Source organism: Trematomus bernacchii, unplaced genomic scaffold (assembly GCF_902827165.1).
Source record: "Trematomus bernacchii unplaced genomic scaffold, fTreBer1.1, whole genome shotgun sequence".
Lineage (NCBI taxonomy): Eukaryota > Metazoa > Chordata > Actinopteri > Perciformes > Nototheniidae > Trematomus > Trematomus bernacchii.
The window spans coordinates 7,023,909-7,045,315 of NW_022988066.1; the positions used below are offsets into that span (position 1 = coordinate 7,023,909).

The 21,407-nt window shown below is 40.3% G+C and overlaps 2 protein-coding genes across 4 annotated transcripts in view; both read right to left on the reverse strand.

The window, feature by feature from the left end:
- Positions 1-158: 158 nt before the first annotated feature.
- Positions 159-14,572, reverse strand: wdr19 (WD repeat domain 19). The gene is made up of 36 exons (XM_034120321.1): positions 14,482-14,572; positions 12,763-12,854; positions 12,597-12,662; positions 12,366-12,491; positions 12,051-12,166; positions 11,827-11,942; positions 11,547-11,627; positions 11,156-11,268; positions 10,884-11,057; positions 10,731-10,801; positions 10,478-10,650; positions 10,218-10,338; positions 10,001-10,107; positions 9,765-9,881; positions 9,350-9,505; positions 9,031-9,178; positions 8,510-8,723; positions 8,097-8,256; positions 7,747-7,857; positions 7,517-7,626; positions 7,374-7,431; positions 6,619-6,765; positions 5,898-5,980; positions 5,737-5,820; positions 5,505-5,651; positions 4,691-4,815; positions 4,412-4,521; positions 4,167-4,235; positions 4,003-4,080; positions 3,370-3,466; positions 3,165-3,289; positions 1,646-1,727; positions 1,383-1,533; positions 1,143-1,266; positions 966-1,042; positions 159-479 (listed from the first exon to the last, which is right to left on the reverse strand). The coding sequence occupies exons 1-36, from the start codon at positions 14,485-14,487 to the stop codon at positions 365-367; spliced, it is 4,050 nt and encodes a 1,349-aa protein (XP_033976212.1). The 5' UTR covers positions 14,488-14,572; the 3' UTR covers positions 159-364.
- A 3,979-nt stretch (positions 14,573-18,551) lies between these two features.
- klhl5 (kelch-like family member 5) overlaps positions 18,552-21,407 on the reverse strand; it is a 48,080-nt gene continuing 45,224 nt past the window's right edge. For all 3 annotated transcript variants that reach the window (XM_034120467.1, XM_034120466.1, XM_034120465.1), the window contains exon 13: positions 18,552-20,127. In XM_034120467.1, coding sequence (XP_033976358.1) covers positions 20,071-20,127 — 57 coding nt within the window. In that variant the 3' untranslated portion in view covers positions 18,552-20,070. The remainder of the gene's footprint in view (positions 20,128-21,407) is intronic.

Sequence of the window (21,407 nt, forward strand, 5' to 3'; positions counted from 1 at the left end):
ATTCAGTGTTCACTCTGCGAAGCAACGTGATGAAGGGTTTAACTACAAATCATTATATAAAAAAAGATCTTAATGATCATTTCTGAACTCCTCCAGTAATCCAGAGCAAAATGACCCGTTTGAATCATCTTCAGCCACTCCAGAAGAAAATACAAACATTTCATTTAAACAGCTTTCTTTATTTGATTTATTGTTTTTCAGTTGTTAGCATATTAAGCATCTTTAAAAAATGTAACTACTCCTATGATTTTCACATACAAAAACTAAAAGCTGCTTACAATCCATCCAAAATATATATATCTGACATATTTAAACAAATACAAAAGGACAATACATCTATATACATGTGATGAGTAGTATGTTGTCACTGATCGAGGTCCTCAGCCTGCAGGTATTTGGAACAGTCAGTTATCGTCTTCACCTGTTTGACACTCAGAGCCTCGGAGCACATGGGACACGTCGTCTCCGTCTCCAGCAACCTGAACACAAAAATACATTCAGTATAGATGTGGGAGATTGATACCCCTCATTTCACAAGTTAAATATGAAGTTATAGCAAGGAGCGTTTAGCAAAAAGATTCGGAAGCCTGGCTCTGTCAAAAGGTGCCTGCCAGCACATCTAATAAATACAATATAATCTGTCGGTTTAAACTCTACGAAAACACGTGTATGGTACAGTGACATCCTGGTATCAATCGTATCCCTCTTAGCAGGAAAGCCAATAAGCGCATTTCCTAAAAAGCCCCACTAATTCTGAATTAGAAAAACGAAGGTGCCAGTGGAGCTCTAAACTAGCAAACTGCTACTGTCCAAGTTGATTTGAGAATCAGAAGGCCACTGTTTAAACCAGCTGATCCCTTTGGAAGATTTCACATCAAGAATGTCTCTTTGGAAAACAAAGAAGTGCCTAAACTGTCTATGTGGGTAGTTTGAAACCAAAATATACCAAGGAATGCATAACTTACAGAGTGAACTGAGAGTAGAGTGAGGGGAATTCACAGTGAGGACACACAGACCAGTCTTCTTTCAGCATATGACGACCCTGAGAAAACAGAAGGGTAAAGATATCAAAAGATACAAAATACAAGGGAAACGATTGGGTTCAGGGGTGTTATGAACGACTCAGTGATTCTGTGTTGTACCGTGGAGATGCAGTAGGGCAGGTTGTTCTTGCAGGAGATGCAGAGCAGTTCGTTCTGCGGCAGCTGAGCGCCACAGAAGGGACAGGGGGTCGTCTCCTCCTCCAGCTCTGAGGTGTCGGGACGTCTGAGGTGAGGACGGATGTGCAGGGAGAGGACGTGTAGGAAAGGAAGGGAGGTTAGAACAGAGCAGGAGAGGGAGTTTGACAGAACACAGGAGGTGTGAACATTCTCCCCGCTCACCGAACCATGGCCTCGATCTTCTTCCTGTACTTGGAGTCGATCTCGTTCCTGTACTCCGGTCTCATCAGCATGGCGGCAAAGCTGAAGGCCGAGTTCTTCAGTCCGGCGCGGTGACACTCGATGACCGCTGACGTCAGAATGGGAACAACATCTACACACAAACACTGATTAGACCTCTGTTTGGATTTCTTTATGTTAGGGACATTTCAACTTTATTTAGATGTGTTATCATGTGATTTGTAGAGTTCTCTGTGTGGACTCACGTGCGGGGAACTTGCTGATATTGTTGCTGACCCGGATGAGCATGCGAGCGCCTTTTAGGTGGTCCCCCCTCTTTACATGGATCTGCATAATAACACAATGTACAAAGTCAGAAACACAACAGTACCATTTTTTACAAAAGACGTTCTTGACATCCTATACTATATTATTTTGCCATTTTGTATGAGCTAATCTACTACACTTATAAATGACAAATGATTTTTTAAAACTTTTTTACAACATAATATACTGTGACTTTTGTTTATACTATATAAATACATGAAATAACCTTTTATGACATACAATCGATTTATGGCATGCTCTGCAATGACTTCTTTATGACATACTTATTTATATATTTTGTTATCCTTAACAGTCTATGAACAAAGACTAATAATAATACATAATACATTATATTTATATAGCACTTTTCTTGAACTCAAAGACGTTTTACAGTATAAGGGAGGGCGGATAAATAAGGACAAACAAAGACAGTCAACAGGAATGTATTGATGGGGGGGGGGGGCTTATGGGTAGACAGAGGTGAAGATGAGTTTTGAGGTGGGTCTGGAAGAGTGTGAGGGACTCAGAATCACTAGACACTAGTGATGGCGAGATGAAGCCTTATGAAGCTTTCCAGCCAATTGGTTCTCAAAAGGGTTCATCTCACGAGGCTTCATTTGAACCCCCCTGTTGGTCAAAGTGTGTAAAACAGGCACATTATGACATCTCAACAGTGTGCTGTATCTCATACCGAGTTCCCAATGAGCAAAGCCTTAGAATAACTCTAAACAACGAACACAAAATCATATTTTCATGTTAACAATAATGTATTTATTCCAATGATTGTGATTGAAAAGCCTAAGGAGGCTGGAAAACATTGCAAAGAGGGATTTGTATTCCTTAATAATATTCGTAAACTTAACCATGTTGTAGCCTGAGAAAGGCTAAACCCTATCAAAGAATACATTTATTAACTCCATTATCTCATTTGGTTGTACCTTTTATAAACATAAAAAAATACTTATTGACGAGTCGTTGAACCAGGGACCCTAAAATTGATAGTCAACTGCTTTCCAGCTGAGCCACAGCCCACACTGAATCTACCTGAAAACACTGCACCCTATTTATTCCTGTATTTATTTATTTATTTATACTTATGACATGTTCCGACCTCTATATAAGTGAGGGTCTGAGCTCTCTTAATTCAATCGTGTCACCGGGCCCGGGTACAGGAGGGGTAATATGGTTCTTATTATACATCCATGGGTAATATGAGTGTTGTGGTTCAACCGATCTGAATTGCTTCCTGAAGCAGTCACGTGGTATTGACAGGCAGCGAGGCTTCGTTTGTCATCGGTGACGTCACTGGCCCAAAACGATACAAGCCTCGATACAAGCTTCACAAAAAGCTTCCGGGATTACTCGACACACGCTCCGAAGCCTCGGCGCAATACGTAACATCACTACTAGACACCATGACGACAGTAAACATCGCTAACACACAGCAGGCGTTCTGACCTTAACCAGCAGGTAGGAGTGGAGAATCATCAGATTTGTGACCATCTCAGCAGGGATCTTAATCTTCTGGGCCTGCAGCTCCGTGTACATGCTGAACAGCACGTCATGGGCATTACGGTAGTTCCCTGGAGGAATAACATGTCGAAAACAGAATGAGGATTGGAAATCTCACAGAATGTTATCGGTGCACAGCGTGAAGACGTGCCTGCACACTGCTCCTCTCTGGCGATGATGATGGCAGTGCGAGCGGCCTCTCTGAACAGCTGCAGCGCCATGTACAGGCGGAACAGATACTTGGCATCCTGGGAAGAGGGAGGAAAGGTCATCTAACCATCACCAGTTTAGTAAACAGTGTCATTCAGGGACTGATTTACACACATTGTATTCACAAGGGGCAACGTGGCAAAGGACACAAAACGGCTGCATTCAGAACATGTGGATTTTGGGATAATAGATATAGAAGGATCTGGGTAAAGCTTTTATTTTAGTCTCATCTTTTTTGGTCGACAATATTGCATTGTGATGTTGTCAAATGACGTTGGTGCTGTCTCGCTGTTCATTTCAGTGACGGAAAAAGTTGTTGACAAAAACATCCAGTTTTTTCATAAACTGTTGCAGTGTGTGTAAAAAATAAATAAACCCAAAAACAAATGAAGAGACACTTCACACACCAGACGAGGAGTAGGAGAGACATGGAGAGGGAGAATTGGCTATGAATACATGAAAGATGTTTTTTTTTTTTTTAGAACAATTATACAATACTGGATGTATCCCACCCAAAGGGAAGTCACAGCCATTGACACACATGCAATGGAGACGGCTTCAGAGTGTTCTTTACCTTGGGCATACCGTCACTTTCTCCCATCAGGTAATCTATCAGCTGATTGGTCAGAGAACTGTCCCTGGCCTGACCCACCTGAAACCCACATCACAACAATGAACAAACTGTTGACATGATTCTGTACATGCAGTGTGATACTCAGTGAGACACACTGCTCTCACCGTCTCTATGGCCATCTCCACAGCCAGGTTGTCATCAGTGTTGGGACACTTCAGGAAGTGCTTCAGGGCCTGGGACGCAGAGAGAGAAAACATTTATGCAACTTTATTCTCCACTCGTCTCAGAGGTTCATATTGTTCTTTTTACTCCACAGCTCTACTTCCTGTCCGGAGAAAGCCATGTATCTCCAGATGAGTTGATGGTGTGATTGTGATGAACTGAAATAAAAAACAAGGAGGGTTCTCACTCTGCTGTACTGGCCACACTTCTGGAAGAACTTTCCGGCCTGCAGGTGTTTCTTCTCTCCCTCGAAGTAGAGCGCGATGCTCTGGTAGTCCTCCTGCGTCGCCTCAGGACCTGAAGAACACACCGCAGCAGTCAAGCATTAAGATTCAACTTATAGACAGTTTTATTGGACCTAGTGGTAAAACATTATTAGCAAATACTGCAACAGGAAATAACGTTAGACCCATTCAACTATAGAATAGTCTGTATGTTCTATATAAACATTCACACAGTGACGTACCAATGATGTCAGCGTAGACCTCCATCTGCCCGTGCTGCTGGGCCAATTGGAAAGCTTCGTCGTTGCACTGAGACAGAACCAGGAAGTGGATGGCTGAGCCGTAGTCGTTCAACCCCAGGAAGAACCTGAGACACACACAAACATATGTGAAAAATGTAGTAAGTAAAAAAAGAAGCAAAGGGAAAGGATTTGGACATGAAACAAAAAGTTAAGAAATCACGCCACAGAAATCTAGTTAGCAACGACACTGATCACTAATCAGTGAAGAAATCTAAAATCTAAAATCTGCTCATACCAGATTTTCAAATGAGATGCATCTTGTCTCTGTTTTAATTCATTGTAAATAGATATGTTAAAGTGGATGAGTCTTGGACTTTGGTGGGAAAAACGCATTTCCTAAATGTAACAGTTAATCAAAAACAAATCTGCAGTGGAAATAAATTCTACTCACTCAGCACTAAAAAGTAAAAATGAATGTTAAAGTGCTTGTCAAATGGTAGACAATTCAATGCTTATAATTCCAATGTGGGTAATAAGTCATTAGTTGAACTGCCATACTAATAATTAAAAAGAGCCACAGATCATGTTAGCAACACTGAATGCATGTGTGAAACATGTTATAAAGCATATCTAGGGAACCAGGAGACTAAATAAGGAGGGGGATCATTAACAATGTAATAATATTAAAAACAAATTAAGTTAATGAAACATATAACCAAAGGTTACTAGTACTATCTCTACTGTGACGATAAGTAAAGTACAGAACTACTCGGCTGTGGTTGTTTGTAGACACCTCTGCTCTTGTTTGTCCTACCTGGCCACCATCTTGGCTCCATCGATGCTCTGCGTCTCCCTGACGATGCGGACAGCCTCCTCGGGGTTGTTCAGGTGGTCGAGCAGCACGCGGATCACGTTGTCCCAGTCCTTGGCGCTCTCATAGGCCTGTGCTGCGTCTTTGTACCTGGTGCACAGATTACACATTACACCTGCTTCTTCCTTTAATGATATCATATCTCCAAGGTGACGCAGATTCACTAAGAACCTACTTGCCGTCCGCCTCCTTGGCCTTGGCGTACTGCAGGTGGATCTTAGGAGAGGAGACATGTTGGAGCAGCTCGCCCACCTTCGCCCTGTGTGCCAAAGAAGAATAAAGTGAACTTGTACAAAGAAGGATAAAGTTCCAGGAGGGTGTTGGTGTTCGTCTCACCAGTTCTTGCAACGAATGTAGACCGAGGCAGCTTTGTCATAATATTGTCCTTTTTCATAGAGCTGAGCAGCTTCAGAGAATTGCTGTAAAAGAGATTCATAAGATTTTATTTGTTACATACTTAGACATTATCTGATGCTCAGAAACATGCAACACTGCTCTAGAAACACAAACATATCAGATCACTGTAACCTATGATATTGTTTTTTTTAAAACATCCAAAACATATAATAATAATGATAATAATGATACATGTTATTTATATAGCGTTTTTCCTGATGCTCAAAGCGCTTTACAAGCAAGTAAAGAAGCAAAATAATAGTGGATTAGGAGTTGAAGGAAAGAGTGAAAAGGTGAGTTTAGAGGGATTTTTTGAATGAGTGTTGGTAGATCGGATGTGGCTGGGGAGGGAGTTCCAGAGAGAGAGAGAGAGAGAGAGAGAGAGAGAGAGAGAGAGAGAGAGAGAGAGAGAGAGAGAGAGAGAGAGAGAGAGAGAGAGAGAGCTTTGAAAGTGAATAGTAAGATTTTAAAGTCAATGAGGTGTTTGATGGGGAGCTAGTGGAGGTCATGGAGGATAGGGGTGATGTGGTCGGAGCGTCGGGGGGAGGTGAGCATGCAGGCAGCTGAGTTTTGGACATATTGAAGTTTTATGAGGATGTATGAAGGTGAACCATAAAGAATGCTGTTGCATAGTTCTAAAGAGGAGAGGCTGCCTCTCTACCTTCATGCTCTCCAGGATGGCGCCACATTCCTTCTTCAGCACTCTGCTCGGGTGCTGGATGGCCTGAGCGGCTCCTCTCCGGATGTCCCCCATCCTGATGGACATCCTGGCGACGCCGGCTTTACACGCCTCGTCATGCTCCTGGAACTGCTCCGCCAGAGGAGTATTTTGACCATGTGTTAAATAAATATAATACAATATGATGGTGCTTTTTTATGAAGTATGAAAAAATAGAAACCTTGAATGGGCAAATAGGCGGATAGTCAACTGTGAATAAAGTCGTTTTTTTGCAAAGAAAATGTAAGTGCAGAGTCATAATTCTTTTAACATTTTCAAATGGGATTAGGGGCTATGTCGGAGTTGATTCAAAGAAAGTTCAATTGAAATAATTTCATATCAATACTCAGACTGGAACCGTAATGTATTCTTTGGAAAAAACGCTCTATACTCTCTGCGTTATTCTTAACTAGGGAGCGTCAGACCATAAACATGGATTTCCCATGCCATTGAATGAACATAATAAATCATTTTGTATCCCTAAAAAGCTGAAATGTATCATCAGTTACATCAGTCAAAATCTGTTTTTCTACAGTATCTTGTTATCATAACAGCGTTAACAAAAAGCTAACCAGCTAGTTAGGTCACATGTTGTATGGATAGGACAAATCTCAAATGTCAACAGAAAAAGCAAAAGGTTTAAAACGTGTGATGCTGTTATCATTGCAGGAAGCTGAGATTAAATATATCGCATTTACCTTATTATTCTGGGTCATGCCTTTTTCATAGTGTGCTAGAGCGTTCACATAGTCACCGCTACAAAGAGAGAAAGAGAGCGGTTAATACAGTGTAGATAGATCAGATGGTGTTTGTGTGTGTGTGTGTGTGTGTGTGTACTCACATAAACTCCAGGTGGACAGCATATTCTTTGGAAATAAAGGGAATTTGGGCTTCTGCTAACCTCTTAGCTAACATAAGAGCGCTGTCCCAATGCAACAGGTCTCTCCTCATCTAAAAGAAAACACACACACTAATATTAATTCAATTTTTTACTGGATTAAAATAAATAAGTAATAACTATTTGTCACATGTTCGCACGCATGCACACATAAATAGTGTCTACGATTTTACCTCCAGGGCAACGATTGGGCAGCCTGAGGACAGATACAGGTCCTGGGCCAGGTTGTAGTCACCTAGAAACATGGCCAAATGTCCCGCCCTCAAATTCATGTCCTCTATGCCCTGGACAGAGAGAGGGGGGACGGGGGGATGTATCAGATTTGTCAGCCTGAAACCGTGTCTGTCATTTAGAGGTTCCCCTGGTCTGTCTGTGTGTGTCTGTGTGTGTCTGTGTGAGTCTGTGTGTGTGTATGTGTATGTGTATGTGTATGTGTATGTGTATGTGTATGTGTATGTGTATGTGTATGTGTATGTGTATGTGTATGTGTGTGTGTGTGTGTGTGTGTGTGTGTGTGTGTTACCTGGATGCCCTGCAGGGACAGCACCATGCCCACATTGCCACTCATGCGGTACACCTGGATGGCCAGCTCCACCTCCATGTGGACCAGACAGGCTCCGCCCACCTCCGCCCAGTCTGTGCTGCTGCCTGACGACTGACACAGACCCCGGGCTTCATGGAACCTGGACAGGAATACACACACACATATTATTTATATCATATAGTGTCTAAAGATGTAAAAACCTATCTTCTGTTACATTGGAGTTGCATACAGTTGTCTTTTTATTGTTAATGAACCCACATGTACCCTTAACAGCATCCAACCAAAACCACAGAAAAAAACCCATATTTGACTGAAAACCAAATATACTTCCAACTGACAATTATATAAAATATAACACATCAAACATGGTCAATATCTCCAACATGGCCGACCTCTTGAGCTTCAGCGCCTGGGCGACCTGCTTGCTGAGCTCCGGCGGTGAGTCCGTTGCGGTGCCGGTTGAATTCTTGAGGAAGGAGTGTGTGCTCAGAGTGACTTCACTGGTCTTGCCGCTCGCTGTCTGACATGTCAGGTCCCCGTTGTGCAAGAGCAAAGGCTTCTGGGAAAAGAGGAGTGCAGTGCTTCCCACCAACACCACCCGGGGGCCTGGGCAGACAGAGAGAGGGACGTTGGTTTTTCATTAAGTACTGATAGATGATAGTATTTTGTTGATTTACATATTAAAATATTTGCTGTTCGTTTTGTAATTTTTGGGGGGAATTTCAAAGACAGCTCATACCTTTAGTCACTAATAAACTATGTAGCTAAAAATATAGTTGGTTCAAATGATTAACTCACCGAAAGTGAGAATAATATCAAGCTTATTTTTACTGCAGTTTTTCGGTTCAGACATTATTGTCCTCTAAGCACATCAGAGCAATGTGTGTGATGGTGGTGATGGTGGTGACCCTACCATATATGGTGGTTTTGTGCAGGGCGTAGGTGTAGACCTTGTCATCATCATACGCCACAAACACTCCTCTGTCAGAGTGCCAGTTGTCCCACAGCACTCCAGTGATGGTGGGAGAGAAGTTTGGGAGCTCGAAGCAGGAGTCTGTGGCCTAGATTGGACACATACAAAGACATGGAATATAATACATATTGTCTTACCATGATATTTAGTCACCGCATATTTAAGTATCTAGTTTTATAAGCAGCCAAAGTACCTCAGAGTACACTGTACAGTATGTCTATGTATGCATGCATAGATGTAAGTTACCATTTGTACTAACATTTGAAGGAGAGAGCAGGAAGCCACCGTTCTTGTCGTCAATGAAAACCAGCCGTGTGCCATTTAGGTCAGGGAACACTTTCCTCACACCAACCGAGTGGGTGTAGCTGCTCACAGTCTCCCAGTCCTCCACCAAGACACACACCACATTACCTGACTGACAAACAGATAACACCCGTTAGAAAAGGAGAGGTGGGGATTGAGGGAGGGGAATAATAAAAGGAAAAGTGCAAAGTCAGACTTCTATTCATTACTTGCTGAGAAACCTAATTTCAATGTGGCTTTAAGAGACATTTGTAGCTTACATTAATAAGCCAAATGAAAGTCTTAATTAAAAATGCCACTTTAACAAAATAGTACTTCTGCTCGAATAAAGTTTAGTTGGCAGACGGAGGGGAGGATAAGCTGGGCCTTACATCAGTGCCGTAGTAGAGGAAGTCAGCGGTGAGTGCGTGGCAAAGGATCCGCCCTTTTCTGTCGTCGTCTGGAAACAACTTCATCTGTTTCTTCTCCTCCTGATCTTTGCCTTCAATCTAAACATAATACACACAGAGTATATGTAGTAAAGTCACACTAAAAACAGTAAACGGGAAAGCCTGCTCAATGAAGGATGATTGTTGGTGATGAAAAGAGAAACAGAGCACTGACTCACCATGTGCAGCTGCACCTTCCCCTCAAACAGCGCTGCAGCGTAGTAAGAGTTAAGGCACATGCTTGCTATCGTCCCCAAATACTCTATGTCCTTCAACTTTTTAAAACCTGAGTGAGAAACAAAACTGTTAAGCCATACGTATTCATCTAATGATATAAGTTTATACAAATAATAATATGTTTATGAATTAACATGGTTTTTCTTGGTTAACACACACCAGGCTTGTGGTCTATCAAGTCGTAAAACCAGGCTCTGTTGTTCATCCCCACGGCCACATGGTACGGTCCCAGCGCAATAAAGGTAGGCTCTACTTCCACTTCTATAGTCACAGGACTCTCCTGAAAAGCAAAAGGCATCAACGAGGGATTGAAGGTGGTTTGTAATTGCAGAGCAGCTAGGGATAGATATATCTCTCTAAACCAGACACGAGAAAATAACATGGTGTGAGCAGAGGTTTAAAGTAATACTGTTTCTCACCCCCTCCACCTGGTTGGACACAGTGACCTCCAGCAGCGAGGTGAGGTACGCCAGCCGGGTCCCAAAGCTGCTGCCCAGGATCGGCAGCTTGGTGAGGAAGACATGCAGCGTCCCTTTCTGAGTGGAGACCGCCAACAGCTGCCCGTCGTCTGTCCAGTTCAGCTGGTCCAGACCTGGAGGAGGAGAGAGAGCATAAAGAAGTGTGTGGTGGTGCCTTCAAGACAGCCCTGGCAGAAAAAGAGGACTGTCTTACCTTTAGTCTCATCATCCAGCTGCACTACATTGCTGATGTCCTTGAAATCAGACAAGTCGTGGATCTTAATGCTGCAACAGAAAGCAAAAGGCTTTAGTTTTTGTTCACTTTACAAACACAGTTCTGGTGTTAATCTTGAAAGCCAGTGTGTACCTGTTGTCCCCGCAGGAGGCAGCCTTGTTTAAAGCTGTTGAGATGGCCACACTGTTGAGACTTTCTTTATGGTTGTGAGCCTGACAGAGCTCATGACCAATCTCCCTGATGTGCGTGGAGATAACCACAAAGTACCCATGGGAGAAGCCGATCAGTATATACCCATCACCATACCTGGAGAGACGCACAGAGGAAGAGAACTGACTTATACACATATCTCACTGATAAGATTAAGCACAAGTGTTTTGTTAGTGTGTGTTAACGTGCAGTACCAGCGGTAGGACACAATGTTTCCATAGTGACGCTGGAAGGTCAAGTCTATCCGGTTGTCAGGGTCATGGATATTGAAGAGCATCAGTATTTTCTTGTCCACAGACAAACTTACCTGAAAAGTCAAGAAAGGTAAAAATATGCCATAAAGTAAAACTCAAACAATGACATTTTAAATATATTGCTATATTGTGTACATTTTGGACAGCTTTAATAGGTTTTTACAGTTAAAACACATCGGCAATGGTGGATATCATGACCAAAGCAAACAAGTGATTCTTAAGCTCAAGACACTAATATGAAAACATGTTTTATAAATGTAATTTAAAAATGATTCAGAAGAATGTGGATAATTAAAGTTAGTGAGAAAGTGGAGAAGAAACCTAGACTTACGGTGTTCTCTCCTTGACCGGATCTTTCATCCGTCTTCATCACTGAAAAGGTCATCTCAGCAGGCTCACCGTGCAGTGATGCCTGGGAAAAATAACATACCATTTGTGCTTACAATGGGGATGGTATCCCAACATGACCCCACTCAAAGACCTGACTGATGACACTAACAGTGAAATGGCAATAATCTGATGTAAAACCACATCGTTCCATGGCCTCGGCGAAGCTAACAGATTTGTATTGCCTGTGTTTTAAGATAAGATAAGATGTACTTTATGGCTACCTGTCTGATGGTGTCCCCCTCATGATTGCTGATGCTCAGAGTGTTGTCCTCACTTCCCAGAGCCAGGAGATTCTGATTGTTCCAGCACCCACAAGTGATTTTCTTTGTGTGTTTACCTGGTATTTGTGGTGGGAGAAGGAGATAAACAATTATAGAAGAGAATGAAAACTAACAAAACTATAAGCAAGAATATGTGTGTGCATTTGTGTTTAGTTGTATATTACCGAGTACAGGGATCTTGCGTGAGGTCTGCTGATTGTAAATCAATAGATTTCCTTTCACTGTCCCAACTGCTAACAGTGGGCCAGTCTTAGACCACAAAATAAAGGACATCTGATCTCTGTTGAAAGCAAAAACATCAGAACACATACTCAGGGTTTAAGAAGTGAATAACAATTATTTCAAAGCCGCTTTCCTCCAAAAATAATGATAGTCGCTTTTGAGCGAAATGAGCTGGAATGATTAATGCTTTAACACTGGCATTGGATTTTCAGAGGATTAAGCTAATGCTAATTTCTCTCTCTGGGGAAAGGCCATACCTCATTCCGCTGTCTATGTGGGAGGTTTTATTGACGCTGGCATCCCAGAAGTAGATGGAGCTGGATTTTGCAGCTATCACTGCCAAAATGTCCCCATCTTTATCCCAGTCCATCCCCACACAGCGCCTAAGGGAGAGGAGATGGGTAAAATGATGAAAGGAACTTACTGTCAAACCTTTTCAAACAGCAAGGGATTATGATCTGAACTAAAAGTAATGTTCTCACACTTACCCTGGTATGCTGAGTTCTGTCCACTGGTGTCCATGTCTATCAAATATTTTCACAGAATTGTCCTGCCTGTATGATTAGAAATACCATGCACATTTGAGGTAATCTGCTATCATGACTTATATAAAGAGAAGTATATCATCACACACGTTTGTTGTTTATTACTCACCCTGCAACAGCAATATAATTCCCAAGGCTTTTCTGCCACTTATACAGAAGGTTAGAACCCGCCCAGGCTTTATCAGCGAGGATGAAAACGCTCTGTCACACAAGGATTAGTTCGTTTTATTAGGAAAAAGGCATACAAATAACTGAAATTAAAGTAGCAAATGCAGTGTTCTACATAACCCTTTGAAAAGATTTCAAACTCAGGAATAGTTTACAATCATCATAAAAAGAAAGATAATTGAATGTGCGCTATGACTGTTTACTGGGTACAGCAGCACTGAAATATAAAAAAGTTTTAATCAAACTTCATATACACCAGTACGAATATTTGTGTACATAAACTGTCAAAAAAAGTTAGATATAAAGTGTTGGGCTATAGGGAATGCATACATCCTAAACATGTGATAGAACACATCTAAATCACCGTATTTTTCATGACTATTTTTTAATGCACTTTCTGTGTTTTTAATGGGTCACTCCACATCATTTACATGATACAAGCAATCTTAGTTTGGGCTCGCAGGCAGCCTCTCTTGTTCCAAGACTATAAAAGTGCAAAAGCTGAAGAATCACTCTTTTTACCACTTTCTTATGCTTATTAAACAGCCTCAGTGCTTATATAAAAGTGATTTGTTCCAAGCATGACAGTGATATCATCACCCTTTACCAAAGCTATTTGTAATCTGCAACAGGTGAACATTAAAACGTATATAGATCTACACGAGTTTCAATGTTATAAACATATGCAGACATATGTATTACAAACATACAGCTCTGGGAAAAAGTAGACCACTGATTATTCCTTAATCTCAATCTCTACATGTATGACAGTCATTCCATTCCAGTGTCTGTTGAATTTTAAATAGTAAAACCAGAGAAACTGATCATTCTGCAGTGATCTGTTCTGTTTTTCCAGAGCTGTATGATTCTTTGCTGAGACATAAACTCTTACTAAAAGTGGTAAAATGTTACTACTATAAGTTTTGAACTCAACAATTTTGTTGTATTTGTAATAGAAGACATTTTGGAAGCCGATATCATACTTATCTACATAACCTTTGCCATTCTGCATAATGACAGCTTTTTCCTTTGGTACTTTTAAGTATATATATTTGGATGCTAATACTTATGTACTTTACTTGTATGTAACTGAGTATTTTACAATGCAGTAAAACGTTCATTCACTTTTGCTAGATGTCTGCTTTGTTTCACTTATTTGTAATTGTATGGTCATTATATGAAGTTAACAAAGAAAACCTATAATATAAACTGGGCATAAAAAGAGACAGTGTCTCCCAAAGCAAAATTGAACTTAGTTATGTAAATACTATAAGACACAACTTACTCTGGGTTATGATTATTGTGCTCATTATTACTAACCTAGCACCATGCTTAAATGTTGTCTTGATACAATGTGAATATCTCAATGTTACCCTGACATTTGGTATACATAGTTCTATAATGAGTTAGTTGCACCTAGAAACGCAATAAGTTGGTAGTTGGTTGCTATCGCCAGCAAAATAGCTGGTTTAGCTAACGAGCTAACTTTATCCAATGTACACCGACCACACAACAGTAACTTAGCTGCCTAATTAACGCTAACGTTAGCAAGTAGCTCTGTTAGCTAGCCGTCTGAAGCCGTTTCTGTGCTCAAACTCAAGCCTGAAATCCTAAAAACCGATGTAATGCTATCACTTTACATGGTTTGGCTGGTACCCACCTTCATCTTGATGGCGTTTAATCAGTTAAACTTTTAATCGATGGTTACTGTAAAAAATAACATCCTCGACACTGTTGTGTGTATCCCACAATGCTTCACTCTGAAGCGTCTGCAGAAGCTACGGCGATGTCATAGCAACAACCGTTTTAGCCAATCAAAGCCTTCAAAGCAGAGTACTGTACTGTGTACTGCTTTTTGTTTAAAATATTTATATAGCATAATACGAGTTGTTATGTGTTAGATAATATACGGGTTGTAATATTGAAGAAAGTTTATATTTTATTCGTGTACAGTAATTAATTTTACATTCTGTCTTTAGCTCATCATATACTATTTGACATACATAGTTTACTTCTAACGCTTTTACCTGCACATTGGTCATTTGTAACATTATCTTGCACTATTTTTATTTCTGTTCCGTTTCTTATTGCACTATTTTTGTTATGTTTTATTGATTATGTCTTATATATTGATGACATCTTTTGTCACATCTTTGACTTTTTTACTTATACTCCACTACATTCATCAGACAGCCTTTATAATGAGTTAAAAAAGCTAGCCTATTTATTGTTGATTGCTAACTAAGTATTAACCTTTACTCTAATAAAGTCTTATTTTGTTGTTTTTAAAGTCTGTTCATGTTTATTGTTTTTTACCTGTATTTTGTCCATACTTTTCTTATTCATTTATCATGTGACATTTTAAGATTGATTGTTGTCGGGCTATATTCATAAGATGAAATTCAAATCTCAGAATATGCCTTTTACACAGAAGACATATTGAAATGTTATATTTAGAGGTTTGGTTTCATGATCCTGGGATCCTGGTACTGGATAAGGTATTTAATGCATATTATCCATAAATGTAATGTATATTATTATTTAAATAGTCATTCTGGCTCAAAAACGTATGCCCAAATACTTTCACTTCCAAGTATATTTTAATGAAAATGATTTTGTACTTCAGTAAGTTGTGTGACAGTGTGCTTACACCTCATATCCAGTAGACGGCACACTCGCACAACTTCTAGGACCTTACTGTCACATCCCACTGTCACATTGTCTCTGACATCTGCTCTGTCCCTTCTAATCTTTTGATAGAAGGCTATAAGCAATCAATAATGCTCTTCAAAAGAGAGGATACACCATCTTCTGCTTCTCTAACTCTTTACTGAGCAGGCTCACTGTACTTTCATTCATCTGAAATACATCATGCTGCTTCTTCTCTTGGGTTATTTCATTATTGATGAAAGGCAGAGGAAACACTCTGGTGTTTCCGCACCCTCTTTACTTTCCCATGTATTGATGGAAGGGTGAGAGCCTATTTTAGCTCTATTAATGTGGGAGCTGAAATGAAATGCCAGCGGTGTGACACAAATAGTCCTCTCTGTTCTACAGCGAGCTGATGCAGACAGCACCATGCTTAGATCTCATTAAGATGCACATAAGGGAGCCGATTTATGATTTCCAAGCAAAATGGTGAAATTAGAGCAGAGAAGAAAAAAAATTAACAGATTTGTTTTACTTTTGCCAGTAAGACAACGAGAAAGAGTGAATCAATGCTTTTGCAATTCACCTTTTTTTAACTACATTGTTATTAAATCCAATAATGAAAGATCAATTACATCAATGTAATACAAGCAATCCTGCAATGACTCATACAAAGTATGTGATTTATAAAAATTCACTGTTGAGGTCAAACAGCTGCAGAGGAAATTAGCTTCTGATCGATTCTTAATCCGTACAAAGAAGCCCACAAGAATAGGCTTATGATTCAGTTGTGAAGTCGAAAAAGGAATTATACAGACATTTAGAAAGCATTACAAAGTCCTACTTAAGTGTTCATATTCTGTAGATTCTGGCAGTGCTGCAGGACACTTTAATGTTGCGATTTAGGCTGCCTGATTCCCATTGACTTTCCTTGCAGGATAATCTAACCTTTAACAACACATTGAACCAGTAGAATCCAAACTTTCATGCTTGACTTTTAAAACAAGAAGTCAATGTGCCAATTTATACTTTTTGTACCTTTAAGGTTAACAAACGTACTCCAAATATGTTTCAATATCCCTGATAAGGTTATTATATTATATAGTACTTAAAAGAAGTGACATTGAAAAACATCTAGACAAAGTGATGACAATGTTGGTAAATGATGAGTAGTTGGAGAGGTGTGCACACTGTGATAACACTGTTGATTGTAATTAACACTTTTAGATGCACCTCCTTATTGTAAACAGTCTGACAGTATCACTCTATTCACTCAGTATGATATTTTCTGGCTGCTTGATTAATCTATAGCACTTTCTTCTGAATGACTTGTAAAAACACAAGACTGTCTTATGGCTGCTTCCTTTAATAAAATCCATATTCTTAAAAATGTTGTTCATCGTTTTACATACTTTATTTAGACGGATAGGTTTGCAATGTTTTTTTAAACTTCGGATCACCACTAGATTTTCAAATAAAGCTTTAGACAACAGTTGGCTGCACAGCTTACGTTTGCATTGACTCACCGATGAGTACAGTAACTAAGTTAGTAGATGCAGATGTGTGTACCTGTGTGCAGCACTGACACATAGGCAGCTGCATGTCTAAATTGTTTTCCGGGTACCTCAACACTTGTATGACAAACATGTGGAGTCAGACAGTCCGGCCCTTTCTGTCTCCTCCATAATGGACTCAGGTGGCAAGACAAGGTCACTGGCATCATTTATCAGCGCCACCGAGGGCCGTTTGTCAGAGCTGGTTATGATTAAAAGCTTCCCCTGCAATAAATAACATAGTGAATCAGTTGGCTCCTGGCTGTTGTCCTGGGGTTAAAGTATCTGTAAATTGTGAGCATTCCTCTTTCTTACAGGCTTGTTTAAAACGTTTCAATATGCCGCTGTGTCTCTGTAGCTTCTAAGTTAGAGCATCAGCACAGAAGAGTAAGGACTCATATTAAACACCCAGGCCAAGACAATTAATTCAGAGCATAAAAACCATAGAAAATGTGAACTGCAAAGGGCTGCTCTGATGGGGATGCTGTTAAGAGATAAGAGCCACACATAAACATACACATTTACACCATGATGGCATTTATAGTGCATCTGTGACAGATAAAAACTGCAGAAATCAGTAACATTAGTATGAGTTAGATGTTATTGTAAGGTTTTGTATATTACTATTTTACACAGGAGAAAACAGGAACAAATCACGTCCTGACTTTTATAGTATAAAAGATTGATAACAGTATGTTACATAAGTATATATTACATAATTTAAATGGAAAGTAAAAGGTGTAATATTCTGGTACAAAAAGAGGAGATGACTGTCACTTTATTACACCCCGGCTTCATCTCAATTCATAATACAAAACAGAAACGCACAATAACACATGATAGATTTATTTGGCGCTGTATAATATACAGCATAATGCAATTAGACTACATACAGATTTTATATTTATTTATGTACAGAATATACACAGAATATATAACATGATTTGGAATGTCGGTCTTTATTTGTAACCTCTGACTGAGATCAAACTCTCTGACTACCTCTACACAGTGGAGGTGACACACTTCTTCTGCTCTGATCTAAAGAGAATGACTCTCTAAATAAGCAGCTGTATGAAGGGGAAGAAAATAGAATAATGCAGCAGTGCATTAGGCTTGAATAAACATCGGCTCAGCTGTGGGGAATCGCTAGCCTACAGTCTCTGCTTTTAAGATGTCATGCCTACAAATCTGGAAGGCTTTTCAATCTTCACTGGCTCCTGGGGCACTTGGCTTTCAGCTGTGTGGTTAAGTGTGTCGGTGCATGTGTATGTGTGTATGTGTGTGTGTGTGATATGTCCGTGTATTTGTGAAGTGCATCCTGGCTACATTAGCTCTAGATATGACAGTTCAGACAGGAAGGCTGCTTTGCCTCTCACTCAGGAGTTTACTTTACACACACACACACACACACACACACACACACACACACACACACACACACACACACACACACACACACACACACACACACACACACACACACACACACACACACACACACACACACACACACACACACACACACACACACACACACACACACATTGAGCCTAATGGAGAAAATATAAAATTAAGTATACAGCACAAAATGCTGGTGGCACGTGTCAGCATTGAACCTGCAAGTTCACAAAAGCATGGGCAAAAATATGAACACATGAGGTTGTTTCACAGTATTCACATTGTCTCTTTTATACTTTGTATAGAGCAGCATCAAATATAATAATAGCTTTGAACTCAACATCAAACAAAACATTGGCACCAGCTGGATCAAGGTTTCATTATATGATGTGTTGTTCATTTTGTCTGGGTATCCATTCTGCACTAAAACGTAGTGTGTGTGTGTGTGTGTGTGTGTGTGTGTGTGTGTGTGTGTGTGTGTGTGTGTGTGTGTGTGTGTGTGTGGCAACGAAATGGGAAAATGGGGAGGAAGAGAAAACAGCAGGGAATTGAGGATGTGGAGAGGGGAGGGGGGAAGATTCTCATTTTGAGATGAAAATATACTTCTTGCAATCTCTGAAAGAACACATGTACACGAACACACACACACACACCGAGCTTATACTGACCCTGAATGAAACCAAGTTTGTAGATAGCTAACCCTGTGGGAAATGGGATCAACAAATGGCCACAGTTACTTGTATTATTATTACTTCTCTGGTTATAAACCTAATAGCAGTGCTAAATGGACCTCAACTATGAGAACGGATATGATATCATTGTAGATTGTAAGAAAAGCTACAATAAAATAGATGTCACAGTATACTGTATGCTCCAGATGTGAGCTGATGCAACATGGAAGACGTAAACATAAATATTAGAAAAAAAGCATTATGATATGTTTTTGACTGAAAAGAAACACAGCATCAGTTTCTCACAGTAGGGCTCTTCATAAGCTTGTGCTGATTATGTCAAAAGTCTTTCTTTCATCTGTCAGCAGGCAGGAAACGGAATGAAAGAGGAGAGCAACTCGCCGACTGCAGCATAAAATAATAGGGACTATATTAAAATAGCATCAATGCACGGCATCAGATATTGTTAGGAGAAACCAGAGCGTAAAAGGATCAGGCCTCGCGAACAGTCTCTTGACAATATCTCTGTCTCTCTCACCTTTCTGTCAGCAGAAATAGAAGCTGAAAGCAACCATGTAGGTTTTTGTGCATGTGTGTCCCGCCTTGTCTGCAGGAACAAAATAATAGGCAAGAAAATAAGCTGCGAGACGACAGGTGTTCCTTCATGCTCAGATAAACACTATATTCCTCTTCATCATGGGTGTCGATGGCGGTTCACTTCTGTGGCATATGTTATCAGGATGTTCAAATCCCAAACGTTTTCAGAAACCTGACACACGATTTAACGCTTACCCAAACATAAACATTAAAATGAATGAAAGGCAGCTCAATCTGACTCCGCCGAAGTGTGTCATCAGTCTCTTACTTCCCGGCGTTGGTCACACGATGGCAGGCAGATGCTTTCTTGACCATTAGCGGTACACTGAGGGTCTCAGAGCCACATGCACAATCTAGCATAGGGTGTTGATGTTTGTGTTTTCAGAGTCTGACGGCCACCACGCATGCTCCTGCCCTTCCCAGACACAGAGGTGCTACCTGGTAATAATGAAAAGAAAACAAGAATCAGAGGTACAGCTTGATTAAACAAAAAAAATTCAGCAATGCGACTACTGGAAGGAGGGACCAACTATTTAATAAACACAACCAACAAATCGCCAAGCTTCCGTCATCTTTAGGGAGCTCTATAGTGAGTTTCAGCATGTCTTTCTTTCAGCATGCAACCTGTGGTTCACTCTCACTGCTTTAATAATGTTATTTTTCGGTAAGCCAATTTTGTTTGTGTGAAAAAGCCATAAATCCCACTTTACTGCTGATAAAGATGATGTGATTTGATTTGAAACTCCAGTATAACTACTAAATGAGATCTAAAATGAGATTGCTTTGCCCACTGTTGTTTTCAAGGTCAACACTTGATCTTTGAAGTAAGTTAGTCAACTGAAGGGAATGGATTGCATTGTGAATCTTCCCTCAGCTCCTCACTCTCTGCAAAGGAGACACAGAGTTTAGCACGGCAGGGCGCAGGAAGTGAGGGTTATTCTTTGGCTTCAAGGGGAGGCTTTAGATTTGTATTGTTGTCTAGTCAAGTTAAGACCTTTAGCCGCTGGCTCTACACCGATAGTCGAAGCTGACGGACAGTTTAAAAACATGAATTTACCACCTACGTTGTCTGACTTTGAAGTAAAAAGATTGTGTTCAAGCAAGGAGGATAAGTGCTGCTACCAGGAAAGGACAGACAACCCATCCTCTGGTTTGTTTGTTTCAGATTCTGACAGTAAACAGAGGACACATTTAACGGTCTCAACATGCCCGCTCACATCTCAGTTTGTCTTCATCTCAAAGTGTCAGTTTTCTATATCCACCCATCTCTACACCCCTCTTGTTCTCAGCATGGTGCTTGTCTCCAAAATAGCAGATTTTCAGCGTCTTTGAGTGAAAACCCTCTGGGGCTATGCAGGAGATAAGGTAAAAACTGTAGTGTGATCAGAAATATGCTGATGCTGAAATATGTGATCATTCAACTTAAACAAATACACGTGTAAAGAGAACATCCTTTTTCCTACAGCTGCGTCGGCAAAGGACAATATTAACTCGAGGAAAATACACATTTACATAGCAATGAAAACACACAATGATAAATGAGAGAGGTGCTGGAGGAAGGTCAAACTGTGTGTGTTTATATAACAACTTTATTGACGTGCATCAGGATTTATTACCCGTTTTTACTGAACTAGAGTCATGTGTCTATGTACATGCAATCAAGTGGATACATATAAATCTGCTGCATATGAGTGTACTTTAAAACAACACAGCTTATT